At 40.3% G+C, this 21,116-nt stretch overlaps 1 protein-coding gene across 2 annotated transcripts in view; it reads left to right on the forward strand.

Annotated features, from left to right (window-relative positions):
* MYOZ2 (myozenin 2) overlaps window positions 1–21,116 on the forward strand; it is a 44,962-nt gene that overhangs the window by 16,811 nt on the left and 7,035 nt on the right. For both annotated transcript variants that reach the window (XM_060779016.2, XM_060779015.2), the window contains 2 exons: window positions 5,507–5,636; window positions 11,562–11,745. In XM_060779016.2, coding sequence (XP_060634999.2) covers window positions 5,507–5,636; window positions 11,562–11,745 — 314 coding nt within the window. The remainder of the gene's footprint in view (window positions 1–5,506; window positions 5,637–11,561; window positions 11,746–21,116) is intronic.

Raw genomic sequence — 21,116 nt, forward strand, 5'->3', positions numbered from 1 at the left:
AATAATAATAATAATAATTATTATTAGAGTAAAAATAAATATAATGAAATAATAGTAATAACAGAGTAAAACAATAAATAACCTTGACTAGTGTATAAGCTGAGGGAGACTTTTTCAACCTAAAAAAGGGCTGAAAAACTCGTCTTATACTCAAGCATATATGGTAAATTATTCTTGCAGAGTTACCACTATAATCTAACATAAGTATACCGGCATTATTGGAGAAAGAAACTTGTTACAGAAAACTCATTCATGGAGAAAATAACTATTACAAGTAACTTCTTACTGTTGATGGTCTTTCCAGGTTTCAGGGCATTGTAACTAAATAACATTGTAATCAAAAGCAACCCTTGGCTTACAACCTTTCTCATTTAAATATGGCTAAAATAAGATCTTGACATTTTCTGGAACTCTAATTCTATGTTCAAGAAACAATGATTAAGGCTTGGGATGCAGTCTTGGAAACTAATGAGTCAGTAGAAAGGGTGGAGATCTTCAGCCTGTCATTAACCTTCATAAAGTTTAATGTAGTAAAGTTATTATTATCGCTGCAAATTGAGATGGTGTTCAAGGAATTCTTCATGGACAGCGAGTGTGCAATGGAGGGCTACCAACTGCCAGGGATTGTAGAGATGCATCCATCTACCCTCCTGTGTAAACCTGGTGGCAACTCATGTCCTCAAATTCTGTAGGTCAGCAGTTCTCAACCTTCCTAATGCCATGACCCATTTGATACAGTTCTTCATGTTGAGATCCCCAACCATAACATTATGTTTGTTGCTACTTGATAACTGTAATTTTGCTACTGTTATGAATGGTAATATAAATATCTAATATGCAGGATGTAGTTTCATTCAGTGGATCAAATTTGGCACAAATTCACGATATGCCCAAAATTGAATACTGGTGGGGTTGTGGGGGGGGGGGGGGGAGAGAGGGTGTGGAGTTGATTTTGTCATTTGGGAGTTGTAGTTGCTGGGATTTATAGTTCACCTACAATCAGAGACCATTCTGAACTCTACCAACGATAGAATTGGGCCAAACTTCCCAACCCTCATGACCAAGAGAAAATACTGGAAGGGTTTGGTGGGCATTGACCTTGAGTTTTGGATTTGCAGTTCACCTACATCCAGAGAGCACTGTGAACTCAAACAATCATGGATCTGGACCAAACTTGGCACAAAAGTAAATATGTTAAAATGTGAACACTGGTAGAATTTGGGGGAAATAGGCCTTGACATTTAGGAGTTGTAGTTGCTGGGAATTTTAGTTAACCTACAATCAAAGAGCACTCTGAACCCAGCCCACAATGGATCGGCATCAAACTTGGTACACTACCTACATGGCCAACACTGAATACTGGTGGGGTTGGGGGGGGGGGCTGTTTTAGAATTCTGAGTGTTGTAGTTCACCAACACCAAAAGGGGAAAAAAAAGAACAGGCAGAGAGATCTTCAGCCTTCTCTGCTAAAAGGGTTTCTAAGACCATCAGAAATATGTGTTTTCTGATGGTCTTTGGTGACCCCTCTGCAACCCCCTTCTGCAACCCCCCATGGGTCACGATCCTCAGGTTGAGAACCACTTCTCCAGAAAGACTCATGTGGGTCTTTAAATGGGGTGGGAGCTTTCTCAAATGCCTTCACGTTGCATGGGACACGTTGACTAGTGTGGGGGTTCAGAAACAGCTTTATGAGTCTGCTTATGGCTCAAGATTCCCCTTTGCCTACTCCAGTGTAAAGGCAAAGCAAGTCAGGTCAACCACCAGATATCTAAATGAATTAGTTAGGATGACCATATGAAACAGAAGAGTGAAATGCATCCAGAAATGAGGAGCTGCCTATCTATTTACAGGTAGCATGCTTTTGCATTTATAATGGGAACCCCACGTGCCTTCTTGGAAGATATTGCCTGGTAGGCTGGCAAAGGCTACAACAATGACTCAGTTCCAATTTGTTTTAATTGTTCAGAAACACCCTTTGCAATAATATGAGGTTTAGTCAGAGGAAAATGTGAGAGCTCTGTCAATTGTTGAAGCTATGAGGAACTTCCCTGTCCAGAGTGCAGGGAAGTCCATAGGAAGGTCTGTGACATCATGAATGTGACAGAGGAGCATCATCACCATCTCTTAGTCTGGGATTCAAGGTGGATTGCAGAAACAAAAAAATTCAATAAAAGCACATATCATGTTGTTGAAGGCTTTCATGGCCAGAATCACTGGGTTGCTGTGAGTTTTCCAGGCTGTATGGCTATGTTCCAGAAGCATTCTCTCCTGACATTTCACCCACATCTATGGCAGGCATCCTCAGAGATTATGTTTGTTGGAAACTAGGCAAGTGGGGTGTATATATCTGCGGAAGAATATCCAGGGTGGGAGAAAGAACTCGTGTTTGCTTGAGGCAAATGTGAATGTTGCAATTGATCACCTTGATTAGCATTGCAGGTTCAAAACTTGGCTGCTTCCTGCCTGGGGAAATCCTTTGTTGGGAGGTGATTAGCTGGCCCTGATTGTTTCCTGTCTGGAATTCCCCTGTTTTAAAGTGTTGTTCCTTCTTTACTGTCCTGATTTTAGAGCCTTTTTAAATACTGGTAATCAGATTTTGTTCATTTTCCTGATTTCCTTCTTTCTGTTGAAATTGTCCATATGCTTGTGGATTTCAATGACTTCTCTGTGTATGCTGACATGGTAGTTTTTGGAGTGGTTCATCATTTCTGAGAAACCATCAGGGCCAGATAATCACCTCCCAACAAAGGATTTCCCCAGGCAGGAAGCAGCCAAGTTTTGAACCTGCAATGCTAATCACGGTGATTAATTGCAACATTCACATTTGCCTCAAGCAAACACGAGTTCTTTCTCCCCCCTGGACACTCCACAGATGTATAAACCCCACTTGCCTAGTTTCCAACAAACCTCACAACCTCTGGGAATACCTGCCATAGATGTGGGTGAAATATCACGAGAGAATGCTTCTGGAACATGGCCATACAATTGGAAAACTCACAGCAACCCAAAGCACATATCATTAAAAACATTCAGAAGAGAGATGACCATATTAAACTAACAGCAAAATTAAAATTATAGTTTTTTTCTATGTTACAAAATGCTCTTGGTATCCACGTGACAGGTACTCATGGTTTCATTTACCTGCTTCTCACAAAATATGCCTCCCCTTGGCATTTTCTAGGTCTTCCACCATGACTGTATGGTATTCTTTATTCAGAAGTCTTTTATTTCAATAGTTTGCCATTATCTTTGGTTCTGCATATCCATGTGAAATCTGGGACTGTATCCCCCACAGATAAAGGGGTAATACTGTACAAATATTAAAAACAATACCACACCACGAGAATCTTCCCGTTGTTAACAAAAAAAAATCCTATAGGCTTGCTGGAACAAAAATGTATTAATCTGTTAACAAAAAGACAGCAAGGATGGAGAAATACTAACTTCACTAGGAAGGTGTTTGAAGTGTGGGAGTAGCCACAAAGAATATCCTCAGCAATGTTTCCACCAAATGTTACTGTGAAGGTGGTACGATAGAAAGAAGTGCCTTCTCCGAGAGTCTGAGGGCAGAATTTGAATTGTTTTTTTTAAAAAAGTACAGATTTCAGAATAACTAGTGAAAACTCAGGGTAGAAGTAAAACAAAATGAAATGAATGTGACTTGGCTCTCATGCCTCTTCTACACTGCCATATAAACCCAGATTATTTGAACTGGATTATATGGCAGTGTAGATTCATATAATCGAGTTCAAAGAAAATAATGTAGATTATCTGCTTTCATAATCCGAAGTATATGGCGGTGTAGTAGGGGTCTCAATGAAATCGCGCTCATTGTGACTGCTTTGGGCAAACCAAAAGAAACTATAATTGTATTGGTTATCCAAAAGCTAATATTGGCAATATATTCTCTGGCCCCCTGGTGATGCAGCGGGTTAAACCGCTGAGCTGCTGAACTTACTGGCCGAACGGCTGGCAGTTTGCATCTGGGGAGCAGGGTGAGCTCCCGCTGTTAGCCTCAGCTTCTGCAAACCTTGCAGTTCAGAAACATGCAAATGTGAGTAGATTAATAGGTATCACTTCTGTGGGAAAGCAACGGCGCTCTATGCAGTCTTGCTGGCCACATGATCTTGGAGGTGTCTGTGAATAACGCTGGCTCCAGGCCCGTAGCCAGGATTTCGTTTCGGGGGGGGGGGCTAAATTTTTTTCAGGGGGGTTCGGGGGGGGGGCTGAGTTTCAGGGGGGGCTGAGTCTGAGTGAAAGAGGATCTAGCCTAGCAAACCTTTTGTATCATTACCCCAATACCCCCATGCATATGGGATATATTGATTATAGTGATCAGATCATGATATGAATAAACATAACAGTTTAAATAATGCACCAGTAAGGCCTTTTCGCAAACCACCATGAGAATTTCGGGGGGGGGGGGGGGGGGTGGCTGAAGCTACATGCCTGGCTGGCTCTTTGGCTTAGAAATGGAGATGAGAAATGGAGAGTCAGACACAACTAGACTTAATGTCAGGGGAAACTTTACCTTTTATTCTCTGATATTACTTTAGTCTAGCTGATAGCTGCTGGAATATCAGATTTTCTTTTTCTCCCACAGGGATTAAATACATTAGTGCTCTGCTCATTATATTCTGACTTGCCTAGGATCCAGATATAAAGCTGAAATCATTCTGTTTATTTCACCTCCCCATTAGCCTGCAATTCCAATCCCCATCAGTCCTAGGCTTTTCTCAGACCTACAAGGCATGTTTCCACACCAGTTTTGTTAGATCATACTTAAGAGCTATAGCAGTTAGATCCCTCAGCAATTTCATTGATAACTTCAAAATCAGGGGCACTGCAGTGTCAAAACGTGGGAAAATTCCACTTTTGACCACAATTCCACAACCATCATTGGCAATGACAGATTTTGCTATCATTAACAGAGTTTATAAAAGTTACTTTCTGGAGAAATAACTCCCATAATCCCCAGTCAGCATGGCTAGTGCTCAATTAACTGATTGATTCTGGGAGTTTTTCCTGTGCAGTTCCTCTGCCCAGAAGAGGTTTAGAAAGAAGAGCCATTCATTTGAGTTTTTGCAAGGACAATGAGTACAGAATGTTAAAATAAGGGCATCTGACAACCTTGGCTTCAGGAAAAAGGATATTCTCATTTAGATAACTCACTTGCCCAGAGCACAAGAGGCCTATCATTCCCAGCTTGCCAGATACTTTCTATTCCAGCTTTAGAAAGCCAGTTAATCTTGGTGGCATCTTCATTCCATGTCTCTAAAGACAGTATAATACTTCACCAACTGACATCAACAGGGTGCTGTGGGGCTTTTTGAGCCTCCAAAGCTGGAAGGCAAAAAATGGTCAGAAAACAATGAATAGTAACTGGGACAGCTGCTATCGGTTTCCTGGTTAGAAAAGGTGAAGCAATAGGAGACACTGTTTTCAGAAGTGATGTCTCTGTCTTGTGCTCCTGATAGCTGTGCTCTTTCTTCCCATTCAAATGCAGCGCAGTGAGATCATTCAGTGCGTTCAACTGGATACTAGTGGAATGGGAGCTGACCAGCAGCATCCACCAGTAACACCTCCCAATACACCTGATCCACGCAGCCCACCAAACCCTGAAACCATTGCCCCAGGTAAGTCACCATGCAGCTTTTCAAGCAGGCATGCCATCTTAGAGAGAGAGAGAGAGAGAGAGAGAGAGAGAGAATAGGAAAAGTAATTCTGTCAGCCTGGCCGTATACCAAAAAATCCATGGAACAGAGAAAATGACTTATTTCACACCACAATGGAAGAGACATACATGTATCGCGGTGCCTGTGACATCTGTGAATGGGCCAATGACAAAATACGAAAAAACAAAAGGGAGCAGCAAAACCTTTACAAGATACCTAATGACCTTTCCATACTTGCCAAACAAATAAAACTACCACATTTTCTCTATTGTGCTGTAGTCGCAATTGGCTTGATGCAGTATTCGCTATATAGTACCACTACCTACCTTTCCAGTGGGACACATAAGCACATTGTTTTGCATTGTTGTTCATGTTTCTTTTTTTAAAAAAAACTCTCATACAAAGAAGATCAGAGAACCAGAATTGTATAGACTTTAAAGTTTTCTGTTCCTCGCAGAGACTCTACAGTTGCAACCAGGGAAAAAGAAGTTCGATTTATCTGCGAATAAAATGTTTTAATTTGTTAAAAAAATCCCTCTTATAGCTATGTCAACTTGAAAGCACATAACAAAATAATAAACAAACTGTAATGAGTCTGGAAAGACCTAATTCTATTATACCAGTGGTTCTCAACCTGTGGATCCCCAGATGTTTTGTCCTACAACTCCCAGAAATCCCAGCCAGTTTACCAGCTGTTAGGATAATATCTACTATTACTACTTCTACTTTATTTTTGAACCCTGCCTCCATCTCCTTGATGGAACTCGGGACGGTTTACATGGGGACAAGCCTGATCAACACAGTTAAAGCATAACACAGTAAAATACAGGACAACAGTCAATACGAAATAAAACAACATTATCTATATAAATAAAAATGTAATGTTCGGTTGTGGGATTAACATAACTCAAAAACCATTGGATGAATTGCTGCCAAATTTGGCCACAAGACACCAACTAACGTAAGGAGTGACCATCACTCAAAAAATATTGATTTTCTCATTTGGGAGTTGTAGTTGCTGGGATTTATAGTTCACCTACAACCAAAGAGCATTCTGAATTCCACCAACAGTGGAATTGAACCAAACATGGCACACAAGACTCCCATGACCAACAGAAAACATTAGATGGGTTTGGTGGGCATAGACCTTGAGTTTGGGAGTTGTAGTTCACCTACATCCAGAGAGCACTGTGGACTCAATGATGGATCTGGGCCAAACTTGGCACAAATACTCAATAGGCCCAAATATGAACACAGATGGAGTTTGGGGAAAACAGACCTTGACATTTGGGGGTTGTAGTTACTGGGATTCATAGTTCACCTACAATTAAAGAGGATTCCGAAACTCACAAATTACAGAATTGGGGCAAACATCCCATACAGAACCCCCATGACCAACAGAAAATACTCAAGGCCATCCGGTCCAACTCCCTTCACCAGGGCAAGAAAATGTAATCAAAGCCCTCCTGACAAAGAGCCATCCAGCTATAGATATAGATAGATAGATATAATTCACACAGAGAGAGATATAGTATCATAGATTTGAAAGGGACTCCTAAAGAAGGACAATTATATGTTGCATGTTCCTGACTAGGCAAACCAGACAATCTCCATATCAACACTGACAAAGAAACAGCAAGAAATACTGTTTACCCACAAGGAGAAAGACATTACATATATTAGAAACCAACACTTTCTCATTACTTTATTTTCCAGATCACCAGACTGGGCCACAGCCACGCGTGGCAAGGGTCGGCTAGTAACAATATATAAAAACAGGCATCAAAACCAACAACCAGTAATAAAATTCATTGCTTGTCACAGGTGGGCAGACTGGTACAACAGCAATTTAGAGGAGAGGGCTTGTGAATAAAGTGCATAGATCATATGGCAGTAGTGAGGATAACAGCAATGTAAAATAGGGCATTGTAGCTTTAGATACAAAACAATAGTAAAGTGCAAGGACAGATTTTGGCCCCATGTAAACTGCCCCGAGTCCCTCTGGGGAGATGGAAGCGGGGTACAAAAGGATTCCTGGGAGTTGAAGGCCAAAACATCTGGGGACCCACAGGTTGAGAACCACTGTATCATACTGTCATTTCATGAATTGGGCTTAGATCATGATGCTGTAGCATAGTCGTGCCCATATCTGGGTTTCCAGATGCTACAGCTCCCGGAATCTCTGACCATTGGTCATGCTGGAAGTTGAAAGTCAACATTGAATGGAGACGAATATTTTGTAACCACTTCTTCCTTGCTTATTACAAAACTTGCCTTGATTTAGATCTACCAAAACCTCTTGTTTTGTTTCATGAGCCCACATTAAAGGCTGAGTGAGGCTAATGTGGCCTGATATACATAAAAAACTCTTTGGTGTTGCTAGGCCACATCTTTCAGTAGATAAAACACAGTACCAGTTATCTTACATTTTGTCGTCATGTACAAGTTGGAAGCTGAGTGAAAGGAAGCTTGAAAGGAAGTCCTTGTACAATTTCTACTATAATTTGAAGAGTGTTTCTGCAAGGACAGTTGATTCTTTTATTTGGAAATGCTGACTTCAAATAAGCCTTTTCTCTTTGTTACTCTTTTCAAACAAGAACTAGTTTGTATGAAATAATTTGTAAAGTGAATATAACTTTTCCTCCCACTGATAATTATGACATAATGGATTCAACACAATATTTCCAGAACAGGTTTAATGAGTTCAGATTTAGAACCTGTGCACACTTCTCTGAAAGTAAACTGCATTAAACACAGCGGGACTTCCTTCTGACACATGTAGGCTTGATCTGTTATGATGTGCACCAGAGCTTAGAAAAATTACTACTTGGACCCAGAATTTAGCTAAGTTGGCTGAGGTATCTAGAAATGGCAGCTCAAATAGGTAATTGTTCCATGTTCTGATGTGTTTTAAATGCCTCTATCAGTTTAATAATGCTTCTAAACTGGCCAAAATATCATTTGCATAACTGGTTATTAGATACCCATCTACATAAACATTTGGAAAATATGATCATGTTAAAATGCACTTTTGCCCTCTCGTGGATACATGCTCTGAATAGCATGTGGATTAAGCCAAAATGTGGATTAGGCCAGTGCTATTTTAGAGTGCTTAGTGATGTACAGAGAAATGGAAGTCAATGCTGTTGGTTTTTACCGTCTGGGGATGGATTTAACTTTCAGATTGCACTCATTTGATACTCAGTCTAACAATATCCTCCCTCATGTTCCAGGAAAGGGGGCTATCTTTTAAATTTGACTTTTGAAGTGCATGGCAAGTTCATTATTTGTGTCTAGGATTGTCAGAATGCAAACTGCAGAAGGCTTCTCTGCCTCTGATCAATTTGTAGAAGAGGGTTGCTTGACATACAACCAGGTAACAAGGAACACCCTCTTTCACACAACCAACAGCACAGGAGCGCCCTTCAGTTTTCAATCTGGCAACTGTGTCCTAGTTAGAGCTATCACTTCAATTTCTTTTAAAGTTTAAATAACTGTACTGGGACTAGGAAGATAGGGAAGTACTTTTGTGATATCACAAGGATCAGCCAATCAGTTTTATGTACAATTGGTTTCAGTTGGAAAGTAGCCAAACCGGTTTCTCCTGATCTGGATTCTGTAGGGCAGATTATACAACTGATAGATATGAATTGAATGCAATTCCACAACAGCTTGAAATTTCTAATTATGTATATCAATATATACTCTTATCGATGATTATTAAAAGTCTTTCGCAGCTAGCTTTGCCTGCAGAATTATCAATTAAATCTTGAGGCTTAGTGTGTGCAAAATGTATGGCTTGCCTCTATTGTGTGTTTTCAAGTCATTTTGCTTTATGTTGATTCAAAGGCGGCCCTGTCACAAATTTTCTTGACAGATTTGTTCAGGGGGAGGGGGTGCCTTTGTCTTCTTCTGAGGCAGAAAGAGAATTATTTGCCAACAGTCACTCAGTGGATCTCCAAAAACATAGTACAATATTCCGAACATGACACCACACTGGCTCCCATCTATTAGTCACTACTAAGCTCATTGATTTGACAATGTTAGTAAATCCCATAAATTCAAGAGGCATATTCCAGCTGGAGTTAATAATAGGATTTGCAGAGAAAAACACCTGCTGGGACAAAATAATGGGACAGATAAGAACTTATTCACAAGAATTTACAAAAAAAAAATTAGAATGGCCAACTGAAACAGAACAAGTTAAAAACTGTATGATGAAATGGGCCACAAATATTGGACAAGTCATAACATTAGAAGAATGGGAAAAATATGGAATCAAAAACTAAAATTTACCTACTCCTACAATCTAAAAGAAAATGGGTACAAAATCATGTACCAATGGCACATAAGACCACAGAAACTAGCGAAATGCTATCCAAATATTCAAAGCAAATGTTGTAAATGCGAAGATCACAAAGGAATGTTCTTCCATATGTGGTGGACATGTAAAATAGCGAAAAAAATATTGGAAAGAAATGGACAGAAACAAAGATAGACTATTTAATGGCAGTGGCTAGAAAAACTTATGCTACAAAAGAACAGTAGTTGTCTAAAATAATGGACATAATGAATAGGGACTACTGACAGAAGGAGGGATGTAAAACAAATTGGACTCCTATAAAAGATTATATGAAACCAGAAAAAATAAAAATGATAATAGAACCAAACTGAAGATAACAAGAAAAATTGTAGCCTGTTGTGAGCAATCGAAGAGGGGGATAGCAGTAATATAAAGAAAATAGAAAAGAAAAGAAAATGTAATCTACAGTGAAGAAGATTGGAAGCCATGTTTTCTTTTTTCTTCCTTTTTCTTCCTACTTCCTCTTCTCCCTTCCCCAAACCCCTAGTAAATATAAAATATAATTTTATATTTTCTTTTTTTTCTTATTATCAGTCTATTTGCAGTAGTATTCCTTCTTTCTATTCCCATTTCCCTTCTATGCTCCCCTTCTTTTTATTAAAATATTGCAAATTTGTATACAAAAATGCTTACTGCAATTGATTAAAGGTTTGTCTCCAAGCTTTCTTTCTTTTCCTCCTTTTCCAACAAGCATGCAATGACTGCCAATAGACTTCTTCTTTTGATGACAGCTATGATCAGTCCAATCAATCTTGGTGACCAATGGGGTGACAGATATTTCAGGCCTATCTTTCTCCCTTTGGACAGCCTTACCATCCTGAATATGCCTAGTTAGACTCAAACTCTAAATGTCTTTAGACCTTTATGCCTGTTGAGGTCTTCTGGACATATCCTTCTCTGTGTTCTACCAGTGAGATCTACAAACTGGTGTGAAGATTTGGAAGGTCAGTAGCGACACCCCAATTGTGGAATGTCCTCTCCAAATGGGAGCCAAGACTGGTTTTATTTAGGCACTGAATAAAAACATGACTGCTTATTAAAGCCTCAGGGCCTCACTCATTTATCTTTTGATATATGCCAGGGTGTAAATATTTTTGAGAGCCAGCATGGTGTAATGGTTTAAGCATTAAACTGAAACTCTGGAGACTAGCTTCTAAACTCCATGTAGCCATGAAAACCCATTGGGTTTCCTTCCAAAAGTCACAATCTCTCAGCCTCAGACAAATGCAAAAGCAACCCTCCTCTAAACAAACTCTGTTGTGATACGTCGGGAATGAATTGAAGTCAACAATGGACATATTTTAACAAATAAATAAATATTATTTTCATACTTACCATGATTGTAGAACCTCTACAAACTTTACACTTCTCTTCCATTCAGAAATATTTCAGCGGTACTATATAATACCCATGCAATCTTAAGTCTGAATTATTTGAAGATGTAGTGGGAATGAATTGCTAATTGGATTGAGGCATTTGAAATAACTGCTTGCTTACATACTGCATAATTTTTGCTCCCAAAGGATATTCTGGGCCATTGAAAACAATCCCGCCTGAGAAGTTCAACACTACATCTGTGCCAAAGTACTATCGATCACCTTGGATAGAAGCTATTAGCAATGATCCTGAGCTATTGGAGGCTTTATATCCTAAACTGTTTAAGCCAGAAGCAAGGCCAGAGCTGCCTGACTTTAAGAGTTTTAACAGGTAATTTTTTCAGTTTCATAGAAAATGGGAAACAGAAGCATGATAAAACTGTGGTTTCGATCCTCTTAAGCAGGGGTCCTCAAACTAAGGCCCGAGGGCCGGATGCGGCCCTCCAAGGTCATTTACCCGGCCCTCGCTCATGGTCAACCAAAGTCTGAAATGATTTGAAAGCACACAACAACAACAACAACAACAACAATCCTATCTCATCAGCCATAAGCAGGTCCACACTTCCCACTGAAATACTAATAAGTTTATATTTGTTAAAATTGTTCTTCATTTTAATTATTGTATTGTTTTAAAGTAGTTTTTGCACTACAAATAAGATATGTGCAGTGTACATAGGAATTCATCATCCTTTTTTCAAATTATAATCCGGTCCTCCAACAGTTTGAGGGACTGTGACCTGGCCCTCTGCTTAAAAGGTTTGTGGACCCCTGCTCTTAAGGTTCTAATGGAAGACTATCTATGGAAGGAAAGCTTCCTGGCCAAGATCCTATATACTGTCAACATAGTTGAGTTATGCAGGATCCCATAGATGTGCATTCATTTGGCTGAAGGTGTTAGAGCCTTGAGGTTCCCCATTGTGCAGCAGCTGTTAGCTCTCCATCCATCAATCCAAAAGCACGAAAACAGTGCATACATCTTTGACTGCAGAATGATTGGTTGCACTATGGACCACACTTACACAACTTCTGAGAAAATGCAACACGCAAGGCAAATGTCATGCTATCATTCACTGGAAAAGCTCACATAAGGCATGGGAATGACCTTTTGAAAATGTAAGCGAAGTAGCATCTCTGCTTGATACAAGGATGTCCACTAAACATTTATTTTTAATTTTGTAAAATCTGTTTCCATTTTTTAGACAACCAAAACTTGTTAATTTTTTGCCAAACCCAAACATCTAGGCAACACCCACAAAGAGCACTGTATGCTAAGATAAACTGTAAATAATGTTTACCTGTTAAACAGTGCCATGTGGATTTTAGCAGAAGCTCTAGACATGTTGACACTGACTGGAAATATTTTGGAAAAATTTTAAAACAAAATATCCAGGCTGCGGGTCAAATTTGTTCATGCTCAGTACAGTAATTTCATTTATTAAGATCCTCTGTGTAAATATGTGTGTGAGTGTCCGTTTTCAATGAATCACTTGTATTTAATTTAAAGTGACTAACTCAAGACAAAAAATCCTTTCAGGTCCAAACCAGTTGCTATGGAAGAGATGGTGTGCTCTTTCAGAACTAGCCGTTCCATTTTGCAAAATAAGGGAAAATAAATGTCTCTGTGAGTAGAAACTTTACAGAGACTAATGGGGGTCTTCTACAGGTTCAGTTGGATATAGGCACAATCTGATTCACCAGCCCTACCTCAGGGGTTTCTGATTCTTCCTGGAGGTATCACCATCAAGTCCTTATGAGCTAGAAAAACCCTTTAATAGAAAACATATAGAAGTGGGTATGGCTAGAGTATCTATTCAGCCAAAACTGACTAGATAGAGAAGGTAGCTGATCCTCAGTTTTTTCTTACCACCTTGGAGTTTTTCTCTTCAGTTGGTTAGAATGAGGAAAAAGAAAAATTCCAATAATTCAATCCTTAGTTATTCCCAGTATCTAAAAATATGGAGTTGGAAGGGGACCCATGAGCCACTGAATTCCAGCTCCGATTAAATGCACAAACTCCAGCTAGAGCACCCCCGGCAGATATCATTTCAGTGCCTAACTGTGCATTGGTTTGTAACTGAAGCAGTTTGTGATAGTAGTGATCATTCCAGGAACAATTCTATTTTTGAGTTATTCAAAACATGGGAGTAAAACAGCTCAGTATTGCACTTGAAGGAAATCTGGAGTAATGTGTAGTGAAAATGCAGGGTTTTGACAACCTTTCTAGTATTCTGAGAAAGTGATATTCAATGAAAATGTATAATAACTCTTCAATATCCATGGGTCCAGCAATCATCCATGGCTTGGAAATATTAAAACAAATTCTAAAAGTTAATCCTTGATTTTGCCATTTTATAGAAGGGAAAACATTTTACTATGCCATTACATATAATGGGACTTATGTTTACTTTGTTTATCCTTGGGTAAGTTTGGTTATTTGTAACTTATATTTAGTTTATTTTATCTTATGTTTTGTCTTGATCATTAATTTGGTCTTGGCATTGAATGTTTGCCATTTATGTTATATTTTGGAAAACGCCCTGAATCCCTTGGGGAGAAAGGGCGTGGTATAAATTATTTATTTATTTAAAACATTTATACCCCGTCCTTCTCAGGCTCGTAGCCAGGATTTCGATTCGGGGGGGGGGGGGGGGGGGGGAGGGGCTGAGTTTTTTTCAGGGGGGTGGGTTTCGAGAGGGCTGAGTTTCGGGGGGGGGGGGTGAGTCTGAGTGAAAGAGGGTCTAGCCTAGCAAACCTTTTGTATCATTACCCCAATACCCCCATGCATATGGGATATATTGAGTATGGTGATCAGATCATGATATGAATAAACATAACAGTTTAAATAATGCACCAGTAAGGCCTTTTCGCGAACCACCATGGGAATTTTGGGGGGGGGGGGCTGAACCCCCTCAAGCCCCCCCCCCCCCCCCCGGCTACATACCTGGTCCTTCTCGACCTCCGCAGAGGGACTCAGAATGGCTTCCAAACAGGCAACAATTCAATGCCAAGCATAATACAAAACACATAATACATTTACAAGATTAAAGTAATTCTAAATATACATTAAAAACCTGCTCGCCATATTAAAATCACCAGAATTAAAACCGTCATCCAAAGCAATCCAAGTCTGGTCAAATAAATCTTGTCTTTACCCAGTAAACAAACTATTCTGTGAACACCTGATCCCATAACCAGGATTTAAGCTTCTTCCGGAAGGTCAGGAGGGAGGGGGCAGATCTAACCTCATTGGGGAGGGAGTTCCACAGGTGATGGGCCACTACAGAGAAGGCCCTGTCTTTCGTCCCCACCAAACACAACTGCAATGGCAGTGGGACCGAGCACAGGGCCTCCCTGTATGATCTTAAGGACCAAGATGTTTTGTAGGGGGAGATACATTCAGACAGGTAAACTGGGCCGGAAGCATTTAGGGTTTTATAGGTGAGCACCAGCACTTTGATTTGAGCCCGGAAGCTAATAGGCAGCGAGTGGAACTGGTGTAGCAAGGGAGTTGTATGCACCCTGTACCCCACTCCCGTGAGCAACCTGGCTGCCGAGCACTGGACTACTGCAACGCACTCTACATGGGGTTGCCATCTTCAGAGGCAACCCCATGTAGAGTGTGTTGCGGTAGTCTATTTGGGATGTTTTTGCAGCAACAACAACAACAACAACGGATTTTGGTATCCTGGAGGAAACCCAGTAGATAACAAGGGTCCTCTGAATGTGGTTGTTATAAGCTGCCTTGGATCTCATGGGGCGGGGGGGGGGGGGGGGGGTAGCAAATAAAGTCAAGTGAAACAAAAGTGTAGTCCATGGACCCAAGTTTCCCATTTTATTACAGGCATGCAACTGAATTCCTATATTTAGGTTATGTATTTTGTAGTCATTACAGCTGATTCATTTGATTGCTGTTTTAGGGAAAATGCAAATGATGTGACCTTAGAGACCAAAGTGATATAATAATGACATCAGTCTCTGAGAGTGACTCAAGTCTTAATGTTCGCATAGTGTCATTGTAGGAAGAAATATTTCTAGGAATTGTAATGCTTAGTAAGTGTATCTCAGAGGCATACTCACTAGTTATCATGGACATGTGAAGATCAACCCCCATGTTGAAAATCGCTATGTCAACAAAGCTTTGTGTATTTTAATCAGCCTACATTTGCAACTCTAAGCAAACATATACAAAACATGAATGCAGCTGCAACATCCTCTTAGTTATCAGGCTCTACCAGATTGGAGTAGTGTTTGTTTCTGACTGTGATATTTCTATGCAAGCTGGGATGGATTCAGAAGATAGCTAAAAGGATTTCAGAGGCTGAAAATTAAAATGTTATTTATTATTATTTCAGTTATTTATTTTTCTAAAAGGCTTGAGTCACCTTCCCTGCAAAAAAAGGATCACTAACAATAAAACCTATAAAAGCATAATAAAATACAGTTATGAAACTGTCTAAATACTAAGCTGAAGTTAATAAAACAAGGTCTACAAGACCCATTTTAATCTAAAATAGATAACAATAAAAGTGGACTAAATAGTGCAACCCCTTCCCCTCCTGATTAACAACAACTGCTACCATGATAAAGACCAAAGCTGCTCAGAAATATGCCTCATAATATTCATGTAGACCTACAGATGCTTTTGGACTACAATTTCCATCAGTTCTAGATGGATTTGGCAATGTAGGATTATATGAGTTGCAGCCTATTAACATCTGGAAGGTCACAGTTGTCCACACCTGCTATATATAGAGTTCCCCATTGGCCCACATTTTCTTGGCACTACACTTGGTACTTGGGAGGGCACAGCAGGGAGCAACTATGAATCTGGCTTAATGTCTTCAATTTAACTAGACCTTGGAGTCCCTGTTACTGCGCAACAAAGCTGCTGTAGGTTTTATTAATGCCATTAAAAGCACATGCTAACATTGTTTCGAGTCTGATGTCAAGGACTATGAAGGTTCTAGCACTAGCTCTTCAACACTTGGAACAATGCAGAAGAGCCTTCACTAATTTCACTTGCCTCTTTATTCTCATCAGAATTTGCGATTCTGTAGTTCCTTATTTCAAAAGGCTGTATTTTAAAGATTGGAGTAGACAGATTCTTCAGTACTTCCCCACAAGTGTTCCTCCACAAGTTTGGGACTTCAGCTTCCAGAAGTTCCAGCCAGCTTGGCCAACTTTTAGGAATTCTGGCCAAATATCTGGAGGACCAAAATACCTGGAGGGCCAAAGGTTGAGAACTGCTGTTTTAAAGGAATGGCAGCTTCCACGTCAGCAATGCTAAGCTCTGTGCTTTAGTCCAAAATTTAAAGGAGCCATTGGCAAAATAAATTGAACTCCTTAAATAGTTCTTTATGGCTGGACTAAAACCTGCAGACATGTGACAGTTCCAGACAGGCCTTTATCTCAGGAGAATCCACATTTTATAAACACGGATTTTCCTGAGGGCCTGTTCACACACACCACAGAAAGTGTGCACTTTCTGGGATGGGTGTCCAGACAAGTAATGAAAACTTACCTGACCTCCATTATAGGCTTGGAGCACCTCTCCCAGTATGTAGAAATGATGCACCAGGAGAGCAGGGGGAGGGGGGAGGAAAGGCAGGGTAAGTTTTCATTACTTTTCATAGAGGTCTGGAGGCCGTACCCCCCTCCCTCGAAGCACCCCAGACCTCTTTGAAAAATAATGAAAACTTACTTAAAAATTTGAATTATTATAAACTCAGGCTTGAAATACTCTTGGTTTAACAGTACTAGAATTGTTGGAAAGATCTCTTTCTTTTTCTCTTAGAAAATAGTAATTTTAGCAACATTTTATCATTGGAATACGTTTTTGGAAATGAAATGTAACATTATGGGAAAGGGATACATAATCTGGATTCCAAGGGCCACCAAACAACTTTAACTGTTCTTTGTCTGACTCCCACCTACCTGTCTAGTACGTGAGCTGTTGAGTTCCTGATTTCTGGGAGAACTGTTTTTTCAAGTGGTCCAAACATCAGATGCTCCATTTGCTATAGGATGCAAGAAAAGATCACTACTTGTGTCAGTTTGGAAGAATCTCATGAGACACCCATCATGTTAAGACATCTCCAACATTTTTATTCTCCACTTTTCTTCAAAGAGATAGTCATGTTAGTCTCTTGAAGCACAAAAGGACAAGAGTTGGGGAAGAAAAAAAGAAATATGGCAGCCTCTGTAAGGGCCCATCCACACAGCCCTATATCCGAGAATATCAAGGCAGGAAATCCCACATTATCTGAATGTGGACTCAGACAGGCCTGTAGCGAGGGGGGGGGGGGGGGGTTAGGGGTTCAACCCCCTCCCCTGAAATTTTTCAGGTTAAAAAGAATAAACCTGGTTTACTCATGAATTTTAACTGGTTAACCAAATCTGCATGCTAAGTCTATGAGACACAAAAAATTAAGAGTCCCTCCAGAACTGCAAGCACTAGCTCAAGCAAATATCGACAATTTATTCACACTTTCATTACTTGCAGCAATAGCTGATGTAGTGAAGCAACCAAGTTGGGGCGGGGGGGGGGGGGTTAAATTTGAAGGCCCTCATGAAGGAGACCAGACTTGGTGGGGGTGGTTGACAGGGGCAGAGCTGCAGGCTATGGAAGGCTGCTCTGCCCTCTGCTGTGCTCTTTGCTTCAGCGTGAGCTAAGAGGCAGGTTTCAATCCCCCTCCCCGAAATTTTCAACCCCCCCCCCCCGAAATTTTCAACCCTCCCTGAAATTTTTTTCTGGCTACGGCCCTGGACTCAGATAACCCAGTTCAAGGCGGATATTCTGGGATTTTCCACCTTGATATTCTGGGATATATGACTGTGTGAAAGGGCCCTAAGACTACCTGGTTTTTATTTTGGTATGAGCTTTCATGGATATAAACCAACTTCTTCAAATGCAGTGCCATGAAAGCTCATGCCAAAATAAAAACCAGATAGTTTTAAAGTGGGTGACACATTTCTTCTCATTCCTGCTTCCTTTTTTAAACTTATGTAAGTAAGTGAAAAAAATATTTCTTCTGCTCTTTCTTTCCACACACCCCCCCCCTTTTCCCCCTTCCTGTTAGGATAAACATGCAGAATAGCACCCTATGGAAGAAGTGAGGCACTGTAAAATACATAGAAGCAACATTAAACAGGCTTGACCGGTTTTGCCTCTTTGCCTAGACAAGAAACAAAGTGCCCTTCCTGAAATGGATTGTTTTCAAAGCACTACAGGAATCCAGTCCATCTGGGTATCCCTCTGTGTTACTAATTTAGATGCAGCAAACCTAATTCCACAAATTGTAAAGCATTTTCTTCAGGTTGTTAAGGACTCAGTTTGCACCACAACGTCTTATGACATCATCAGTCGAGTAGTTTTTCTTGTCTCTGCGTGCTGCCAGCACACTGATGAGATGGAGTTCACCGGATCCCATCAAATGACGCAAAGCTACTTCCAGTGGGACTCCATGCCAGCAGCATGCCAGCAGTGTGCAGAGATAGAGCCCTGAGGAGTCAGGTGACTATCCAACTCCTCATAGAAGCAGCCAGGGACATCATGGAAGGAAGCTGGGGGCTGCTGGGAAACGTCGTGGAATGGCAGCCCATGACCCATGATGGGAAGGGAATGAAGTGAAATGCTGCCCCACAGTTTCCCCCTCTGTCCCCCAGCTTCTGGACCTCCATGCGATGAGATCCAATGATTCAAAAAGTTTCTCAACCATTCTGGGAAGGAGCCCCCAGTGGCACAATGGGTTAAACCCTTGTGTCAGCAGGACTGCTGCTTGAAAGGTCAGCAATTTGAATCCAGCGAGCAGGATGAGCTCCTGTCTCTCTGCTCCAGCTTCTCATACAGTGACATGAGAGAAGCTTCCCACAGAATGGTAAAACATCTGGGTGTCCCCTGGGCAACATCCTTGCAGTTGACCAATTATCTCACACCAGAAGCGACTTGCAGTTTCTCAAGTCACTCCTGACATGAAAAAAAAACCCCATTCTGGGCACTGAGCATTATTTTAATGAACAGCATTTCATTTTTTGATTGAAACAGAAATTAATTTACATTTGGTTATTAACCTGGGTGCATGCAGCGTCGTTTGGACTAAATCCAACCAGCAAGAGAAAATCAATTTAATTAATTGCTTAAATAGTAAATGACTACTTATATGAATCTTATTTCTTCAACAGAGTTATTCTCTTTGAGACTACTAAATGGATTTAGGCATCATTTATAATTCTGCATTATTACATCACATCCTAATAGTGATGTTAATAGCTATTAATCCTCTGCAAAAGGTGTACCATCTAAAATGTAAAATTCGTTTTTATGGAAAAGGAGGTGCAATTACATTTTCTGTAAAACTGCACCAAATACTAATTTAATATACAAAGTTCAAAAGGAAAAACCAAAATTAATATAAAAGGAAAACAATTCTGTCTAGGCCAGCAACTAAAATTCTTATACAGAGATGTCGGCTAATGGAAAATATTGACAAATCCAACTTTCTGTTTTCCCTCCTTGAATGGTTCTGGTTCAATTTTCTTAAAGTTATTCTTATCATTCTGTCTGCATGTGTATGTTACACAAAATCATGGTTTAGCACAATCTAAACAAGCCACAACAAGCATCAGGTTTTCACAAGTCCTTCCTGCTCCCTTCCACCACATGTCCAGGTAGGAAAAAGGTCAGAGACATTATTTTCTACTTTTAGTTAATCACAAACTACTGTGTCGTCTGGACTAGGAATTGTGGCTAACACCAGCTTCAGAAGTTAGTTGAAAGTGGTTTCCTTGAAACTGACCATGTAGGGCCCTTCTACACTGCCAAATAATCCAAAATATTGAGGCAAATAATCCACATGATCTGCTTTGAACTAAATTTTCTTTTCTCATACTGCCAGATAATCTACTTCGAAGCAGATAATCTGGATTTTATTCAGCTGTGAAGAAGGGGACTTAATTGGAAACTTTTGCATCAATTAACAAAACAAAGCATGACTATCCATTCTCAGTAAGCTCAGTAAGCCTACTTTCTGGTTGTGAAGGAACAATCATATTAAGTCTAAGGCTTGTTTCCTCACTGTTCATATTTCGCACAGCCATGATTTGGAGAAGGTGTGAGCACAGTGCTGGACTATGACCTCCAGCACCCCCCACTACTGGCCAACAGCATCTTTGGCACACTAGCTGGATAGCTGGTTCTCCTTAGACCAGTGGTTCTCAACCTTCCTAATGCAGTTACTCTTTAATACAGATCCTCATGTTGTGGTGACCCCAACCATAAAATTACTTTCGTTGCTACTTCACAACTGTAATGTTGCTACTGTTATTAATCTTAATGTAACTATCTGATATGCAGGATGCATTTTCATTCACTGGACCAAATTTGGCACTAATGCCTGATAAGCCCAAATTTGAATTATGGTGAGGGTTTTTTTTGGGGGGGGGGGATTGATTTTGTCATTTGGGAGTTGTAGTTGCTGGGATTTATAGTTCACCTACAATCAAAGAGCATTCTGAACTCTACCAACGATGGAATTGAACCAAACTTGGCACACAGAATTCCCATGACCAACAGAAAATACTGGAAGGGTTTGGTGGGCATTGACCTTGAGTTTGGGAGTTTTAGTTCACCTACCTCCAGAGAACACTGTGGACTCAAACAATGGTGGATCTGGACCAAACTTGGCACAATATGCCCAAATATGA

This window comes from Anolis sagrei, chromosome 5 (assembly GCF_037176765.1).
Source record: "Anolis sagrei isolate rAnoSag1 chromosome 5, rAnoSag1.mat, whole genome shotgun sequence".
In the NCBI taxonomy this organism is placed as follows: Eukaryota; Metazoa; Chordata; class Lepidosauria; order Squamata; family Dactyloidae; genus Anolis; species Anolis sagrei.